The sequence below is a fragment of the Crotalus tigris genome, unplaced genomic scaffold (genome assembly GCF_016545835.1).
Source record: "Crotalus tigris isolate CLP2741 ecotype Arizona unplaced genomic scaffold, ASM1654583v1 scf7180000017744.3724543626:3957646, whole genome shotgun sequence".
NCBI lineage: Eukaryota > Metazoa > Chordata > Lepidosauria > Squamata > Viperidae > Crotalus > Crotalus tigris.
The window spans coordinates 3,665,264-3,684,966 of record NW_024096611.1 but is presented as its reverse complement, the minus strand read 5'-3'; the positions used below and the strand labels follow the sequence as shown (position 1 = coordinate 3,684,966).

The window sequence follows — 19,703 nt, the reverse complement described above, 5'->3', positions numbered from 1 at the left end:
TCTATTGGCTTTCAAAAGCCAATAGAATAAAAGGGAGTAGCACAGCTAAGGAAAAGGGGAAAAAATGGCAGACTGCGTTGTTTGACGACCCCCGTGAAATGGTCGTTCGACCCCAAATGGGGTCCTGACCCACAGGTTGAGAACCACTGGCCTAGAGGCTAATGAGATCTGGATGGGGAGGAATAAGGTCAGGCTAAGTGCAGCAAGATCAAGTGGTATAGGTATTTGGTTCTTCCAGTGTTGGAGATATTACATGTTTGCTCTGAATGTGGTTGCATATGCTCATTCAGGATAGGTACATAATCTGGAGAATTTGTCCTGGACTCTAAGGACATTCCTCATACATACATACGGTATGAGGAATGATTGCAGGAATTGGGTATGTCTAGTTTAATGAAAAGAAGGTTAAGGGGTAACATGATAGCAGTGTTCCAATATCTAAGGGGCTGCCACAAAGAAGAGGGAGTCAAGCTATTCTCCCAGGTACCTGAAGGCAGAACAAGAAGCAACAGGTGAAAACTAATGAAGGAGAGAAGCAACCTAGAATTAGGGAGAAATTTCCTGACAGTTAGAACAATTAATCAGTGGAACCACTTCCCTCCAGAAGTTGTGGGTCTTCCACTAGAGGTTATTAAGAGGAGATTGGACAACCATTTGTCTGAAATGGTATAGGGGTTCCTGCTTGAACAAGGGGTTGGATTAGAAGACCTCTAATGGGCCTTCCAAATCTGTTATTTTATTATTCTGCTATTTGAGTAGGTGGCAGTTATGACCAGGAAGGTCTTTGCAAAGGTTCAACTTCATTCATACTTGTTCCTGAATCAAGAGGCCATCCATACCATAACCCGTGTTCTGATCACTTTACAGTTGCTCATAGATGCTTCACCTGGGCTTTCCTTGTAGACCACTCAGTAATCACAGCTAGTCTAGAATGCAGCAGCACGAGAGCAAAGGGTAAGGTGCACTATGTAATAACCTTGCTAAATGAACTTACCAGTTGGTATCTCGGTACAATTCAAGGTGATGGCTATTACCTATAAATAGCATTGGGCTTGGCTAATTAAAGGACTACCTGTTTCATAGTTTCACACTCTGCTGACCTTCTTCTGATCCTGCTGATTAAGCAATACCATTTAATATGACTGAAGAAGTAGGCTTTTTATGTAACAGCATTACATTATAGTTCTCACCTCATTTGCCTTTAGGTGGCCTTTAAAAAGCTCCCCCACTACCCCAGGCCTTAAATTGGTATGTTGGTCTGTTCCCCTTTGAGAGTATGTTGTCCTTTGGACCTAGTTTGTTTTTTATATAATGTTATTTCTTTTAACTTGTGAAACCATTCAGAGTCACTTTGGAGCTGGGTGGCCTAGGAATTCAACAAATATATCACAAAATTTGGAAGCTGATTCTTGTAACAATAGCTGGCATATTCTTTTTTTTATTTATAAGAAAAATAAACATTAATTATCTCACCTCTCTAAGTATTGTAATACAAAACAAATTTTTCGCTCTCCTGATTCTGTTCATTAATACAGTATGCTCCTCCAAAAGCAGTTGTTCTAAATGTGCCTCTGATGCTGAAGAAAATAAGGTTATTGTACTTTAATAAGTCTTCTTTAGCTTGTAAGTATTGGACAACGTGATTTTTTTCACTATGATGAAGGTGAATTAATCTAAAAATGTAGCAGGAAGAAACTACCTTCAAGTTTCCTAAGAAATTCTAGACATTTATTATGAACAGCTCTGAAGAGAGTCCAGTTGGGAAAGGTTGACTCTAAGCACTGCATTAACAAATCACATCCCCCCCCCATATAAATGTTCCAACTGTTGGATTCTTGCATTATAGTAGAGAGAAGGTGGCCTACCTTGTTATCAGCAAATTCATGTACTGAAAACAGCCATCAAAGTTGCTATAAATGCTGTCTCTATTATAATAGCTTCTGCATTCTGTTTAGCTCTCCATATCTTTCTTCAGCAATTAGACTAATGTTCCTAATATCTTTCATCTAATTTGTCTTGGGAATTGGTATGGTGTTGTGTTGCTTTACAAATGGTAAGACCACACAGGCTGGGCTCTGCTAACACATTATGTTGTATTATGTATAATGTACGATTAGACAAATGTAAATTTTAACATTACATCACATACATGTGGCTGTTGTAATTACAACATGCCATCCAAAAATCTTTATTGGACAAAACGGTTTTTTTCTCAAATAAAAAATTGTTTGTTATTTATTTTTAAAGTTTTTCATAATTTATTCTTCTTAAATTATGTCTGATAAAAGCTTTAATACTTTATAAATACCTGTAAAGAAAATATAATGTTCATTTTCTTTGACATAAAACATTTTTGTCTTTCATTTTACATTTTACATTGTCACAAATACATACTGGCACCAAGAAAAGACTTAACCAAAATAATTTAGCATTCTGGGGGTAAGTCTAGGTTGGAAACATTCACATTATCAGAATTTGCACAAGATTAATTTAGATTTCATTTAATTTTGGCTACAATATGGATACTTACTTAATCAAAGAATAAAGTATAATTCTTGTCTATAAAGGAGCATGACAATCTTATACTATACTAATAACTGCTGATATTGAATGGCAATTTACACTATAATAATGCTAGTGCTGTTCCCTCTGGACAGAAATTTGTAAACTTCACAGGTTAAGTTAGAAATGAGTCAATAACCATTAAGTTAGAAATCCAGTCAAGACTTGAATCCACATATCACATTAAGCATTTTAGCAATATTTGGAACCACATAGCTGAAACCAAACAAAAGATATATTAAAGAGATATATGAATCCAGCCAAAGTGATATGTGCAATATATGTGCCTTTTTTTGACTATTTAGTAAAGGAAATGCCCTATAATTTGTTGTGTATTTCTCATAAAATCATAGGCTGGAAAGTTCCTTGCGAATTTTCTAGTCCAACCTCTGCTTAAGGCAGGAAATCTTAAATAATACCAGACAAATGATTGTTTGACCTTGTTTGAACACTTCCAGGATCAGAGGCAACTTAACTATTCTCACAGTCAGGACATTCCTCCTAATTTTAAATTTATTTAAATTTAAATTAAATAAATTTATTTAAATTTTAAATGTCTTTCTCTATAAAAAAACGTCCATCCATTGCTTCCTACCCTTTGTCATTGTGGAGAATAAAACCACATCCTCTTCCTTGTGATAGCCTTGTAATAATGTGCAAATCTTGAAATCTATTAGTGCTTTCTATTTTAGATGATTCTCTCTCTGAACTTTCTACTGCTCTTATTGTAAATACAGAATAATGGTAAAAAATATTAATGAAATTTATTCAGCATAAAAATAATACCATATTTAAATTAAGGGGAAAAGGGATAATTATAATTCTTTTATTATAATTCTGTTCCTTTAATATAATTTATCAGGATTGTAGCATCAAAACTATCATCATAAAAACCTCTTCCCAAAATATCAAAATATTAAAAAAAATAAGATTTTTGCCTTCCCTGAAAGGAATCAGTAGCTGCAGCTAAGAAGTGTGTCTGATTTCATGCTGCTCGTGGCTGCTGTCCTTTCCATGCTGATCATGCTGGACCACATAAACCATGATCAGAATGGATACTGGTGTCTTCCCATGCAATTGATGGAGAGATGATATCCCTGTTGCTCCATTTTTGTAGGTGGAAGCACACGACTAGTAAAATAAATGGAGAATAAGCTTTTTCCCCAAATGAGATAATCTTTTGCTCTGAGATCTTAAGCCATATATTGGCTAACTATGGACTGCATGAATTCCCCAGCCCACTTTTGCAGCCACCAGAACCAGTAATATCAACTTGCTAAAATTCAAGGAGGCTTGATTAATCTAAGGCATGGTGGTAACCTATGTGCCTAGTCTAATGTTTGTGGCCCCAAATGTAATTCTGAGGCAAAAATAAAGCATTTTGGTAATATGATTGTTTTGATTTCAATAACTTGACTTCATGTACTAAAGGCATGTACTCTGGGGGGTTAAAACCTGCATGATTTATATGTTATTTTGAATCTTATTGATGATTTTTCTCATACCTATAGTTAAATGAGGAAGTGATTTTTCAAGTATAGCTTGAAATCTGTAATCTGCTTTACACCCCTTCTTTTTTTCCTTCTGATTTTGCAGCCTTTTATGCCTATTTTTGCTTCATTTGCTTCATTTCCATATTTTTATCTATTTCAGTCTCTGACAGGCTTCAGCCTAATACTTATTCTCTGTAAATGCTGCCATGTCTAATGTAACAATTAAACCATTTTATTTTATTATTTTAAAAAGCCTCTCTGCCCTTTGGTTATTGGCTTCTCATGTCAGTTTTGAACTGATAGCAGTCTCTCAGTTGGGTGAAAAGTGTCATCAATGCTGAAAAATACAGTACCAATAATAATATTTAGTGTTTTCATATTTATATTTAGAATTTCTTTCTTTTGTTTTTTAAAAAAATCTCTCTTTTCTGAGAACTCTATCGCTTGAAATGTGTGAATCTGAGAGCCTAACAGCGCTGATATTCATTCATACAAGTGAAGGAGAAAATCTAATGCTTTTCCATTAGGACTCAATTCCAATTGCCACAGACTGTTTTTGCTAGCAAACTCTTCTTGACTTATCCTCTGAAATAAACAGGACAGACACTTTTGATTTTCCCAAAATCTGTGCCTGACTTGGCTGATGTAATAAGGAGTTTCCCTGATGAAAGGAACACAGTGAAGAGCTGTCCTTTTGTTGAAAATGTGTTGAGATTTACCAAAGGGGGAAAATATGTTTTTAAAAAGGAAGCTGTGAGGGAAAAGAAACTAAAAACTGGATATAAGGTAAATTACATTTCAATATTTGGACTGAAAGAAATTGGCAGGGTATTATGAGGACACTACCTTATTTTTTCTGCAAGTCTTCCCCATGAATTCAATAGAGCTGTAATCCTATGCATATTTCTCTGAGTATCAGATCCACTGAAATCAGTGGGATTTACTTAGTACTAGTAAATATGCATAGGATGGTGCACTCTAAATCAGTGGGAAGATATATATTTTCCAAGTTTTCTTCTACCTGAAATACTATTGATTGCACATTTAACTTGGGCCCCTTTCAATCTCATCTGATCTATCTTTAAATATATGATATACCTAAAGCATGGGTGTGGTTTTCTAGTTTCAAAACTGAGATGAGAGCCACTAAGGAGAGGGGCAATGCACTATGCTATTTTGTGCCCAGGGACCATATTAGAAAGACAGACAAGTCTCCTAGTATATCCAAACAATGTTACATTTTGAGATAGGTGAGCAGTAATAAAATCTAAAATATTTATAGTTTGTATAGAAAGGGTAATAAACACAACTGTTGCAGTGACATTGTGCTACTTCCTTGAGAAACTGGTTTTACTCATTCCTGAAGGAGGCTGCCTATCTGAAAAGATTATAGATTGCTTTGAATAAATTGGTTGCCATTTCATATCTATCCAACTTTTTGTTTTGCTTATTCTTGAGGCAATTGATAAATATAGAATAATACCAATTGTACTCATGGAAAGATGCCAATTACTCGAAATTAGGAGTGCACTGGAGATGTGAATATTTCCAATCTAGTTTTCTGCCAAGGACTGTTTTTAATTTTCCTCATTTAGAATATCAATCAAAGCTTGTAGTAGTCTGTCATCCCTGTGCTTATATGATTTTGAATTGTAAAAATGGTCAACATAGTCACTATATAGAGACTCCTCTGAGTGTCTCAGCTCGGGGCCTTGGTTTAGTTTCTCAAGAGCTTGATAGAAATGTTCATATGGAATATCCGTATTTTCATTTAGCATCTTCTTTGGTAAATGATTCCCAACCAACTGACTATGGAATGCATTTTGAAGTAGACGGAGCATTGCATCAGAGGAAACCACATCTTGGTTTTGCTGTTTGCTGCTAGTGATTCCTCTAACTTTGTATTTGTCACTCAGGTTTTCTTGGGTCGTATGGTCCTGAAAAATAGATATGAGGGTACCAAATGTCAGGAGCTATTGATTGTTATCAAAAGTAGGTCACAAGTTTCCTGCAAAAGCTGTTTGAGCTGGAAATTCTGAGAACAACATTACAGAATTCTTTGTGTGGTGCTAAACATGTGTAGCTAGTTATACATGTTTGAGATTCAGCACACTTAAGATGCTCTAGAGCAGTGGTTCTCAACCTGTGGGTCAGGACTCCATTTGGGGTCGAACGACGATTTCATGGGGGTCGCCAAACAATGCAGTCCGCCATTTTTCCCCCCTTTTCCTTAGCTGTGCTACTCCCTTTTATTCTATTGGCTTTTGAAAGTCAATAGAATAGACTCTTTTGAATAGAGTCTAATTCTATTGGCTTTCAAAAGCCAATAGGAATTGTCCAGGCTGTCTCTGCCCTGCTGAGCCTGCCAAAAGTCCCATTCTGCAAACGGTGCTGCACCAGTTGAGTAGTCCTTGACTTACGACCGGTTGGGGGTCGCGGCATTAAAAAGGTTGAGAACCACTGCTCTAGAGACCTGTGGAGAAATTTTGCAATGGCTTGGGGAATCAGCATATTCAGGAAGTTTATGTATGAATCCTACACGAACTAGAACATAAGGAGTTTTTTTGAACCATATGCATTACTAACTATTGACTAGACAAAGAGCTAATAAGCAGAGGACTAAGGTAATAACAAATTTTCTAGTGTTGCTTCTCCAATTTTTTTGCAACTAGTGCTTTTGCATAGCATATTGGCACCACACCAGGAATTTCTTGAACTACAACAACTTGCTATAGTTTTTATGCTAGTCTTTCATAAATTTGTCTTTAAAATCCATCTAATCAAGTAGTCACGATCACATGTAATGTTGGAAAATACCAAACCACCCGAGAAGGAAAAACTACGTTGATTTAGAGCATGCTAATTTAGAATAAAAACCATTCTCACTTATTTCACATTTTATAAAGAAATCATAGATTGGAATAGATTTAGAAGGGTACCTCCATGGAGTCTATCATCTTTTCCACCCCTCTCCTGTCATTTTGGACAGTGTTGTATGATGTATAGATGCGAGGTTGCTTCATATGTTCAGGTCGTGTGGAAGTGCCATGCAGAATCAATTTCCAGTTTACAATTCTGCCTTCATTTTGCATTCTTTTAGACTGAGGAAAAGAGTAATTGTCAATCTTTTATAGTCTATTGGTTGAAAAGATAAAAATACGAGCATATTACAAAAACTTTTTAAATTTAAAACTATTTAAATCTGATGATATTTATATACTCAATACTCATATATTGACTACTTTACATTCATCACTCCAATATAAATATATGCATTCTTGTGTATCAATTTTTGAGCTGTAAGCTCTAGTGTACATTTGGAAATATAGTATTTTTGTAGACATTAATGTGTTCTGATTTACATATATATTTAGAAAGTGCATGGGATAGTAAAACGTTAATAAGATTCCCACTCCCTTTATTAAAAATGGTTGTTATTCTTTTAAATAAAATATTTATGTTTGATCTCTGTACATTTAATAGAAGTAACTATATAACTATTCAACAAAGTATGTACAAAACTGGATTATGTTCAGATAACGTATTAAAGACTGGATAAAATGTACATTTTGAGAACCATAACTATGCATATAATGATTTATGCATAAATGAGCTGACCATAGGTTAAGTTTTTTTTTAAAAAAATATTGAGCAGAATGAAATGGATACATCACCACATTTCTATCCTGGAAGCATCCCCAATCATTTCCACCTAAATTGAGTTATAGGTGATGAGCCACTGAATAACATTCCTAAAGTATTTTAATTGTTATGCAATTCTCTATTTGAAGTTCACAATTTTCCCACTTGGCATTTCAGGAGACAAATGTGATTTTAAAAAATAAAAGTCATAGTCATTATGTGTCTTAAATAGGCCCCAAAAGTACCAGTTCACTTAAAAACTGTTATAAAATCCTAAGAATAAATTCTATTCATTATCAGCAGTAAATCTTAGTAAAAATCCCATTGGTAGCAGTGATTAAAGTTAAGGCTAATTGGCGCAACAGTTGCTTTCTAGAGAAGCAAGATGCCATGAATTCAGAAATACTGCTTTCTCTATTTGCCAGTTTGCATTGAAATGCTCTACTCTTTAACCTTTTAAGTCATCAGGTATTCTGTTTTTAAATACGCGAATAAATAAATTGTCCATATTGATAATTCTCTTATTCTATATAACCGCTAATACAAATACTCCCACCCACCAGTGATCAACTAACTAGATATTTTTCACTGCTGAATGTTTGTTTTCAACTCATTCATTGGGATCACTTTTAAAATAATCATTTCTAACATTTTAAATCAAATTTGAGTTAAACACATTTTCAATAAAGAAACAAAGCTAACACCATGAGGAAAACATTTTGACTCTGTGATTAATTTCTCAACATAATATTTAAATTTTTCTGAAACGATTAGCTGCAAGAAATATATTTACTAGTTGACCAAAACTAGCAAATAGACCTATCCAGTATGAATTACCATTCAAAGAAAATCTCTTTTTTGCCTGTAGCATAAGTACCAGGTAATTGCTGCAAAATTTTGTCTTACTCTAACTGATATACCAATCCACAATTGCAGTTCTGCCTTCTTAAAGATCTCAGGCAGTATTAAAATATTTGGCTGGAATTTTCAAAACTAAGTCTCTAGTTCCTAACGAGGTATCAAGGAAAAGGCAAAAAAGAAGTCTATTTAATTAGAGGAGTAAGCTGTCACATAATTTCAGTATCTAGTTTTAGTTGTGAAACATTTGATCATTTATTCATTGCTAATATTATTTTATGCCTATTCCATCCACAGCTCAATAAGGGTTTTTTCTGGTGGGAAACTAGTTTTATAACTTAGTGCTAAGGGAGTAAGGGAAATTATAGTTCAATTTGAAGTCAGTAGAAAATTTTCACCTTGAAATTAAAGGGCATGTTTTAGAATAAAATCAAAGGAAGGAAGGAAGGAAGGAAGGAAGGAAGGAAGGAAGGAAGGAAGGAAGGAAGGAAGGAAGGAAGGAAGGAAGGAAGGTTTTCCAACTGAAGCACTAATATTATTTGACAAGAGAATATACAAGTAGGAACATGATACATTTAATTTTATATTCAGTAGTTGGCCGCAGTAGTTGCACCTATCCACTGAAGCTGCAGAAAAATTAGTTTTCATTAACCTATTTCCTAACTATATTTACTTGAGCTAATCATGATTATGTTTTGCTCTATCTTACTTTAAGTTTGCATCCACACATACATTTTTTCCTACTCACCATATCAACTATTTTTAAAACCCAGGTTCCTGTTGGATCCTCACCCCAGGTGTGAACAGACATAAAATCCCAGTCCTTAAAACCATAAGGTGATTTATCTCTTTGCCGTTCAGCCAGTAAGACTGTTTTGGTCCCTGAATCAGAGAAAAAAGTGACATTCCAATATGGGATAATATAAAATGCAACCTCAGGCAAAAGACACACAACCACAGTTTCATCCTCTGTACCCTCAGAATCATCTTTGCGTCCTCATTGCTGCTGTCTTCACAATGCTGAGAACTCACCATGAACCAGACAGGAATCTCTCTAGCTCAGAGGTCCCCAACCTTTTGGGCACTAGGGACCGGTTCCATGGAGAGAGGTTTTTCTGCGGACTGAGAGTGCGTGATTTTGTGTGCTGCCTGCATCTCGTGGATGGGGCTTTGCTTGTTTGTGTGGCCCAGTTGCTGGCATGCTGTGGACCGGTACAGGTCTACGGACTGGGGGGGTTGAGGACCCCTGCTCTAACTGACCAATAATGCAGTGCTGTCCAGCAACAGCCACCTCTCTGTTCAGTTTAGGAAGCCTGAGAAAAAGGTGGCATGGTATTGATTCTTGAGCTTGAGATGAGCCAGAAGTCAATCAACTCAGCTGCAGAAAAAGTACTGAAAACTTGGGCACCTAGAAGCATAGGGTTGAACCCAGATCAATGTGAAACAGTTGCTGAAAAGGGCCATATATAAACTCAAATAGATAATGTTGTGTACTTATATTTGTTTTCTGAGGTTTTCGCGGGTGTTTGTATGTAGGTCTTTGGTTGTTCGGGTTTTCTCCCGCGTAAAATTGGAAGTGTCTTGGCGACGTTTCGACAAAGTCCCATTTGTCATCTTCAGGCTGGTGTTTTCAGCTGAGGTGGCGCAGCAGTTAGGGTGCAGTACTGCAGGCCACTTTAGCTGACTGTGTTCAGCAGGTCAGCGGTTCAGATCTCACTGGCTCAAGGTTGACTCAGCCTTCCATCCTTCCGGGGTAGGTAAAATGAGGACCCAGATTGTTGGGGGCAATGTAAATATATATATACATTGCTTACTGGTGTACACCACTTAGAGAGTGCTTGCACTTAAAGCGGTATATAAGTCTCATAAATAAATAAATAAATAAATAAAGCACTCTTCTGAAATGCTACTGATTTGTTGCTCTCTCTCTTCCACTTTAATACAGCAAAGATGCATGATTTGGGTAGATAATACAAATGAAGTGCATGGTTTAGATAACATCAGTTGCTATTTGACTGATTCACACTATCCAAAATGTTCTCAAAAATATATATTTTTATTTGAAATTTCAGGATATTATTTTCTTTATTTCCATTCTAATATGTTGCAGGTATTCCTTTTCTCAATGTATGCTTTATTTTTGTATCTATTGAGGTATTAAAACAAAACTGTGCCACAATTACTAGCTAGTACAGAAATAATGTTATGCTCTTACCTGATGGGGAGGTCAGGGTCACATGAAGGTCACCTCTGCGGGAATATTCAATTGTTGCTTCAAACTGTACATGTTCCAAGGATTTAATGGCATTTTCTTGACCTTCACAAGCTGTGGTAGGAATTTCAATGGTAACTTCACCACTAGCTTTTAATAACCTGCCAACAAGATTAGAAACTTAATTTATTTCATGAAGTTCTGATGCAGTTTTAAAAATCTGCAAAGATAATTTATTTACTTATTTCTCATATATAAGAACTGCCCATCTCCCACACAGCGGGATTCTGGGCGGTGTACAATGACAACATTAAAAACATAAAACCAGTAAAGTTTTGCTTTTGTTCAAACTTTTGCTTTTAAAGAAAAGTTTACATAGTTGCTTTTTACTAAGACAGAAGTCCTTCAAGGCAATTTTAAATTCCCATAAAGCTCTGAAGCGCAGTTAATGTTTATTGAGAAAAAAATACCAAGATAATTTATTGTTGCAGGGAAACACTGTTCAAAACAAATATAGATAGTGGTGGGCCCCAGCTGAAGGATGATTGGGCTGTCAGGTTTTACATGCTACTTGTTGTTTGGGTAGATTGAATCTGGTTCCTTTTGTATGCAAAGTGTATGCCATAGTCCCCATTCATTTCCTCCCCCATTCGTCTTGCAACTGTTGCTTTTTCCGGATCTATAAGGATTTTTACTATACAGTTAGATAGTAGAAGCACTGCCAGATGGAAGCAGTCACCTAGGGACAGTTGAAAAAATGTTATATGGGAAGGCTATGGGTTTCCATATGTTTCTGGATCAGAGTTCAGCTAAAAACTAAGCTAAAATAGCAAAGTGTCAGCTCTTACCTTGGCTGAAAGTCATTGTCTTTAACTATGCATTCTTTCTTCTCTGGCACTCCTTTCCAGCTTTTGGGATCAGCCAAATCTACCAGTGCTTTAGCATTGAGTAATCCAAATCCAAATCGGCTGTTCACCATCAGTCCAGCTCCGTTCTTCTTCCATCCTGGATTGTTGGCCAGTGGATCGAATTCAGATGTCCAGACTACCAAATGTTGCATATCCCTCCAGGTAAGATTAGGACTATCACAAACAAAATTCTAGTTAGTTTTGATCTTAAAGCATTGTAGTCTTTGCCCATAATCCACTATTTTAATAGGCACAGAAAACTTTTCACCCCCCCACACACCCCAGTAAGTCAGTTAGTTAAAGCATAAGCATTCAGTTAAGAAGCCCCAGTAATCAGCATCTCTCTACTGAATTTCCACCAGTATTTTGTTTTTAACGTCATAAAAGATTCATACTAAATGCAGAAATCTACTTAGAGACAAAGGAACTCTGTTCTTTGCTGGGAAAATAGATTAGCTAATCGGGTTGCCTTATTATACAATATTTATTATTCTATTCTATTTGAGGAGTCCTTGGTGATCTCTGAACTTGGTTGTTTTCTTGCAGACATTTTATTACCCAAACTAGATAACATCATCAGTGCTAGTAACATCATCACTAGCATTGACGATTTTACCAATTTGGGTAATGAAATGTCTGCAAGAAAACAACCAAGCTCAGAAAACATTTCAACTCTGAATTACAAATATTCTCATTTATTGGTTCTATTCTATTTATCATTGTGTTATATTTGTTCTCTACTGTCTACTTATTAGTGTTTTTTCTGATTCTTGTCTTCAAGCCCTCTTTGAAGAGAGTTTTTGAAAAGTTTCAAAGAATGGAACTGCAACAGTACTATTAGGACATCAAGAAAAAGCTCAATAATCACAATATAGAATTAGATTGGTCATTCTCTTTACAATCCCATATCAGTTTATCTGTGGTCGTTCAGGTCTATGTATCCAAGAAGAAAAGTTTACTTCAGGTTTTAATATCTGTTTGAATATAGTTTTGTTATTCTGCTGCAGATGTTTATGCTAGTAATATGGAACAGGTCAGTTGCTTAAAATGTGAATTAAATCAAAGTTTCAAGCATGCCTAACTAGGAAGAAGTTTAAGAAGACTTACTTGGCTTCTAGAGCTAGAGCAAAAATCCCTGCGGCTAAAGGAGCAGAAGCAGAGGTCCCCGTGTGAGTGGCTGTACATTCATTGTGTAGATCCGCACTTATCTGAAGAAAATAAACATCATATAAAGGTTAAGCATGGCCATGCACAAAAGCATTCTTCTCCATCATTGCCTTGGAACATGTTGTTCTCTTCCAGATAAAATAAGAGTTGAAAACCCTCCCCGTCTATTTTGCCTACAATTTTTAATTGAAATAGCTCGTTTTGAATGAACATAATGCTATGTCAAAGGCACTCATCTTATTATGAAATCCCAGTAAGATAAAAATAAATGTTTCAGAATGACTGTTGAATCATAAAATGCATCACTGTAAAATGATTGTCAGATTAAAAGTCACATAGGAGCTAATAGTCAATACTTTTCTTTCCCTTCTTCTCAGTCTAACAATGCACAGCACTGTAATTTGGAAAATGAAACAGATGGTTTATTAGAAAATGAAGTGCTCTGCCTGGAAAAAGTGCTTCACATTACTGCCTGCAAAATTTCAGTATGTGGAAGTACAATATTGAAATGTGTACACGTATGTATGTGAATGTACAATAGTAGAATCTGTAGACCTTAGATGAAAAATTTTGAAGTTTTTGATCAATCATACTGGTTATTTTTATCCTTTTTCTTTATTTTTTCAACAAAACACTAGAATTTATTGGAAAGAGGTTATATCCACTTTCATTTTTCATATATCTTGACCCCAAGAGATCAGATGGAAGGGTCAATTGTATTGATACTTCCTGTATCATTATCTCCCTTGCCCTTTCATGAATCCAGGCAATCATTTTGCATTTCCCAACCATAGTCCATTTTGAACAGTGGACTATGGTTAGATGATAAATTGGAGACAAATCCCTACCTTCTACTCAATCTCTTGACTATTGCTCACAGAAACTGCTTCATTGCTTTGGTGGCAAATAGGTCTTTAGAGAAGCTTGCCACTCTAGCCAATTACTCCATGGATGGTGATTAGAGAAGTCCATCAGAGCAATGGTGGGAGTTTCTGTCTATACAAATGGCTGTACAACCATTTATTGCCTGGATGACTGCTTTCTATGTGTTGCTCATAGAATGACCAAGATGGCTGTGCAGAAAGTGAATAACAGTGTTGCTGTTAGGGAAAGTGTGGTTGCATGAGAAGTGAGTGTGATGGAGTCTGATATTGCCCAAGTAATAGGTCTTTCTATTCTGTGCAGCAAGTCTCTCTGGGGTTGCTCCTCCACTCAGAAGTAATCAATGGACATCAGTTACATTTCACCAAGAGTAATGAATCCAGTTTATACAGTGGCCACAGTACAATCAATTTAATAGAAGGTTTACAGGAGGTTAAAACTGTTTAAACTCACATAATTACTTCTTAAAAATAGGTACTGTTTCTCAGCCTTATTCTGTATTTTCCTATTTGAATTGAATAGGTTTGCACTAACTCCTCCTTTGATTACTATTATAGGTGAGGTTGTACATCACATAATTGAACATATCCACAATAATCTATCAGTTGGAGAAGTTTCCTGCTATTAATATTGAAAGAAACTTCCTAATTTTTAATCTTGATAGTGAAAGCAAATTCAGTTCAGGTTTTTCTTTTCTCCAGAGAGCTACAATCCTTTGAATATTAGCTTTGGGGGTTTCCTTTATATAGAAGTTGCATTATTTTTGCAGGCAGGAAATATGGAATCCCATTTGAACAAAAGGTGATTGTATGTTATTTCAGCAATATGTTTGTGGTGTGCTTTTGATAGCTTTTTCTTGAAATATTTACAAACTGAATTTATCTTTTAAAATTCCTTCAGCTCTCTTCCCAAAATACCTCCCAATGTCACCAATCACCAACCACATTTTTTCCAGAAGCTTACTTAAAAAATAAATTTTAATCCTGAATAAAAATACTCACCATATCTGAATTATGATTGTTAGAGCATTAAGACTAGTTTCTATGAGTTTACCATCTCTGCTTTCCAAATTGCTTTGTGGCTGCCTCCCCCCCCCCAATGTTGGTTAAATCTGGTAAAAACAACCTACAATTTTTTGGTCAGAATAGTCCCCACTGCTGTATGCTGTGGCCAGTGTTGAGGAACACTTCTCTGCATACCAAGGAGAATGGCCTTGCTGTGAAGCACTGCTGATGGAGATTGTGTAGATGCTGTCTGTGTAACCATCACAGTCACAGTTATCTCCTTGACGGCCACCGTTCCCTGAAGCCCAGACAAAAAGGGAACCTTTCCCTTTTCTTCCCTAAAGGAAATTAAAGGAAAGAGATGATTATTGTAAATATGTGTGCACTTTCCCCCAGATGTAATTTTTATGCTGATTTTGTCACTAAGCCTTAACATGAGAATCAGGGTAAGGATGCTCCCTTATTTTGTTTGACAGATCCATATCTTTAATTGGTTTAAAGGTAAGCAGTAGATCTACATATCATAGAATGTTTTTGAATGATCTGAAGGGAATGATCCGGCCATAGAACAATGTAAGCAAGGGCATTTTCCCTGCATGAATAAAAGCTTAATTTATCTAAAGAGATCCTAAGATAAGGTCTAATGATAAAAATAAGATAATGGACTGAAATGTTTGAAGGGCTAACATGTAAGTCAGAAAGCTGAGGGTACAAAGGAAATGAGGACACAATAAGGAGCTCACACAGAGTTGGGGTGAAAACTATAATCAGTGGACAGAAACAACAAAATGAGCCTTTCTCAGGACTTTGGCTGTCCTGATGGTTCTGTCTGAGAGAGTTGTTGCTGGATAGGCAATACATTTTAATAGGGAAAGCAGGAACAGTATAATCTATTGGTGCAAAAGTCCACAAGAATGGGATTTTCTCATAGAATGAATTCTCATAGAATGAAATGTTGGCCAGTCTCTAAGCTGGTAAAGATAAAAATAGACATTGCACACTCCAAAATGTAGAAGGCCTCTTGTGGGGTTCAAACTAATTCATATCAAACAAAAAATTAAGGGTGGTCTATTTCAGATGTCCAAACACTTTTTTCTAAGTGAAGACTGAAGGTTCACTGTTTGGGGTAAAATTCACTGCACTGACAAAAGTTTGTTTTTGTTTGAGATTCCCCCTTTCTAATACTTGGCATGCAAATTTTATTATGGGGAAAATAATTCATGATCCATGATATCATACTTATTGTTTGCAATAAGCCAAATCATTTTCATTCTTTAAAATACAATACATTAGAAGTTAAAGTGCTGTTATTTTCCTAGCAATGATGTGTTGATGTCTACACAATCTTGGAAACATAGCTATATTCCCTAAGGAATCGGAGGAATTATGGAACTAATAAACAATAGCTGCACATTTCTTGCATTACAAATTAATATTCTGGGAAACACTAATATATATTTCATACAGTGCATCTATTCCATCACAATCATTTAATAAAGCACTAAATAATTAAATGGAGTGTACACTATTTGTTGATAATTTCTTTTAAAAGGACTATTCTTAGCCTTAATGTATAGACCTCAGACATCCACAACTTTGCCCAAATCCAGCTCAAACTTTGACTGCAGTACTTATTCAGTTCAAGGCCATTTGCTGCATTGAATATAAAATTTATTAACCAATGATCTGCCAACTAAAAGAAAAGAAAGGTAAGCAATATTGCTCAGAGAGAAGACAAATGATTCTAGCACATCTTTGTATTGCAACAGAAATAGTGATAATGCATTATCTATGTGACTAGCAAGAGTCAATACAAGTGCACTAGCATCTTAAGACTTGGTGCTTGGCATGTCCATTTCATAGAATGAAGTAATAAAGCCTTTAACTCTGTATTTTCCTGTTGTTTCATAACTCTTGGTTCTCCAATAATTAACAGTAATTAATGTGTAGCCCTTAATGGAACTGTATCTACATGGAGGGAAGTATGCAGTGAAGTATTCCAAGGCTCTGTCTTAGGCCCAGGACTCTTCAATATCTTCATCAATGATTTAGATGAGGGGAATACACCAAATCTGCAAATGACACCAAACTAGCAGGAATAGCCAACACTCCAGAAGATAGGTTCAAGATACAGAAAGATCTTGACAGACCTAACTAACAAAATGAAATTCAATGGCGAAAAAAGTAAGGTGCTACTTTTAGGCAATAAAAACCAAATGCACAGGTATAGTATAGATGGCACCTGGCTCAATAGTAGCAACTGTGAGAGGGATTTTGGATTCCTAGTAGACAATCACATAAATATAAGCCAGCAGTGTGCTGCAGCTGCCAAAAAAGGCAATGCAGTCCTAGGCTACATTAACAGAAGTATAAAATGAAGTGTTAGTCCATTTATAAGGCCTTGGTAGGAACACACTTGGAATATTGCATCTAGTTTTAGTCACTACAATATAAAAAAGATGTTGAGACCAGTGGTGGGATTCAAATATGTGAACAACTGGTTCTTGGTGTGGATGCCGCTTCCGGAAGTCCATTCTGGGCCTGGGCAACAAAAAATTAACTACCGGGTCTGCCAAACTGGTGCAAACCAGCTGAATCCCACCACTGGTTGAGACTCTAAAAAGACGATTAGGGGCCTGAAGGATATGAATAACAGTTGCAGGAATTGGGTATGTTCTAGTTTAATGAAAAGAAGGACTAGGGAGTGATATGATAGCAGTGTTCCAATATCTAAGGAGCTGCCACAAAGAAGAAGGGGGTCAACCTATTCTCCAAAGCAGGACAAGAAGCAATGGATGGAAACTAATGAAGGAGAGAATGAACCTAGAACTAAGGAGAAATTTTCTGATATTTAGAACAATTAATCAGTGGAACAATTTATCTGCAGAAGTTGTGAGTGTTCCAACACTGGAAATTTTAAGAAGAGATTGGAGAACCATTTGTCTGAGATGGTATAGGGTTTCCTGCATGAGCAGAGAGTTGGGCTAGAAGACCTCCAAGGTCTATTCCAATTCTGTTATTCTGTTATTTTGTTAACATCAGAAATTAATTGTTCCTGCTCATCACTAGCTGCCTTTCTGAGTAATGAGCTATAAACAAAATCACACACATATATACCCCACAAGATTATACAAAAAGAAAAGGCCATCTAAAAATAAAAAATACTGTAGAGCTGGAGCTAGGAAACTATTAACATTTTAGTAGGAAGTTTCTACTTAAAAAAAAAGATTAATAAAAGTATATTCACTGTAAAAAGTGTCTCATTTATTAATATGCTTGAGTGAATTTTTAAAGATATAGTTCATATATAATGATAATAAAAGAACCCTTTTCTTGAATTGTTCATGTAGAAAATGTTAATAACTCTCGTTAGGAAAATATGACTCCTTATTTGCCTTACTTCGGAAAATGTCTAATCTCTGTCAAACCTAGCTATGCTGGGAGGAAAGCAAGGATGAAGAATTGTCCTCTGTATAGTTTGTGGTAAAAGTCCAAGACACTGACCTTCAGACTTTCTCTCAAACCTCTCTCTTGATGTCATAGGGAAAATTTAAAATTCAGAAATGAATCAGGACAGCTGTGTCCACAATGATGGAGCAAGGGGCTCAAAATGATGAAGAACCCATTGTGTTGTCACAGTGCAAGTCCTTCCATTTCATACGTGCGTCATGATGTTACCAGGGAATATAAAAAGGGTAGAATGTATGGCATGCTGGTGTGTCATTTTGATGCCCCATGGTATTCCTCATGTATATGAAAGCTTCTTCAAAAATTAGGAATGAACAGACTGAGAAAAAGAGAAGTAAGAGAATAATTTTCTCCAAAGACTGAAATGAAATAAAAAGAGAACAAGGGAAAACAGCAAAGGAAAGAAGAGAATGATAGCAAAAGAGAAATAAGAGGCAGAAGAAAGAAAAAAGGGTAATGCAAAAAGATAGGCTAAATTTGCATAGCTTATTAAACCCTAAGCCCAAATTAAATATACAATTGCTGGGTTTTAAAATGCTAAAGATAAAGATAAAGCTTTCCCCTGTCCAGTCATGTCCAACTCTAGAAAGTGGTGCTCATCTCCCTTTTTTAGCCAAGGGACTCAGCATTGTCTGAAGACTTTTCTGTGACCATGTGGCCAACATGACTATATGCCAATGCTTTTACCTTCCCACCAAAGTGATACCTATTTATCTACTCACATTTGCATGCTTTCAAACAGCTGGGTGGGCAGGAGCTGGGGCAAGTAATGGGAGCTCACCCCATAGAACAGTACTCGGGTCTTGAACCCAGACTGTCAGCTTTCCAGCTGAAAAGCTCAGCATCTTTAACTGCTAAGCCATTGCTCCCCCATTTTAATGCTATGCTTAAACAAATTAAAAACATAGGGTTATTTTGATAGCAATGATAGTTTGGTTCATGCAACACGCTAAAAAGCAGCAGTGCTAATCAGCACCTGTAATAACAGAATAGAACCACAACCACCCCAAATTATAATAGTTTAGTATAGCAGATTATTTGAACCCACACGGTTTTTATCCAGTAATTCTGTGTTACAAAAGGACATAATTAGAGGATCCTCAGTTTGGACTGGGCACTTCCCCTCCTGAAAAACATTGATTTTAAAGTAAAGTCCACAATCTACCTCAAATGATTCTGTATCTTGCCCATCTCATTTCTCAAGCCAAAAAAACCAAACCAAAACAAATAAATAAAATATTATTTTGGAGAAGCAGCAAGTGGCCAACGACCTTCATGGAAGCATTATGGTGGCAGCTGGCAACTGCTATTCGTTCTTTGTACTAATTTTTTTTTAATCCTAATTTATTTTTTTTAAGTGTGATTGTGTTGCAAGGGATTGACAAAAGCAAAAAACTGATGCATTTCCCAGTATTGACCTTAAATTTAATGAATTCATTTTATTTCCAGATAGAGCATCTCTTGACTTCATCCTTAGTGGAGGAAAACTCTTTTCTTCTTCCAAAAT

The 19,703-nt window shown here is 36.0% G+C and overlaps 1 protein-coding gene across 2 annotated transcripts in view; it reads right to left on the bottom strand.

Moving 5' to 3' along the window:
- Positions 1 to 2,238: 2,238 nt before the first annotated feature.
- The window catches only part of PCSK1 (proprotein convertase subtilisin/kexin type 1), a 42,993-nt gene continuing 25,528 nt past the window's right edge, over positions 2,239 to 19,703 (bottom strand). For both annotated transcript variants that reach the window (XM_039340425.1, XM_039340426.1), the window contains 7 exons: positions 14,854 to 15,066; positions 12,783 to 12,883; positions 11,616 to 11,849; positions 10,771 to 10,928; positions 9,304 to 9,437; positions 6,995 to 7,156; positions 2,239 to 5,992 (listed from right to left, as the gene is read on the bottom strand). In XM_039340425.1, coding sequence (XP_039196359.1) covers positions 5,633 to 5,992; positions 6,995 to 7,156; positions 9,304 to 9,437; positions 10,771 to 10,928; positions 11,616 to 11,849; positions 12,783 to 12,883; positions 14,854 to 15,066 — 1,362 coding nt within the window. In that variant the 3' untranslated portion in view covers positions 2,239 to 5,632. The remainder of the gene's footprint in view (positions 5,993 to 6,994; positions 7,157 to 9,303; positions 9,438 to 10,770; positions 10,929 to 11,615; positions 11,850 to 12,782; positions 12,884 to 14,853; positions 15,067 to 19,703) is intronic.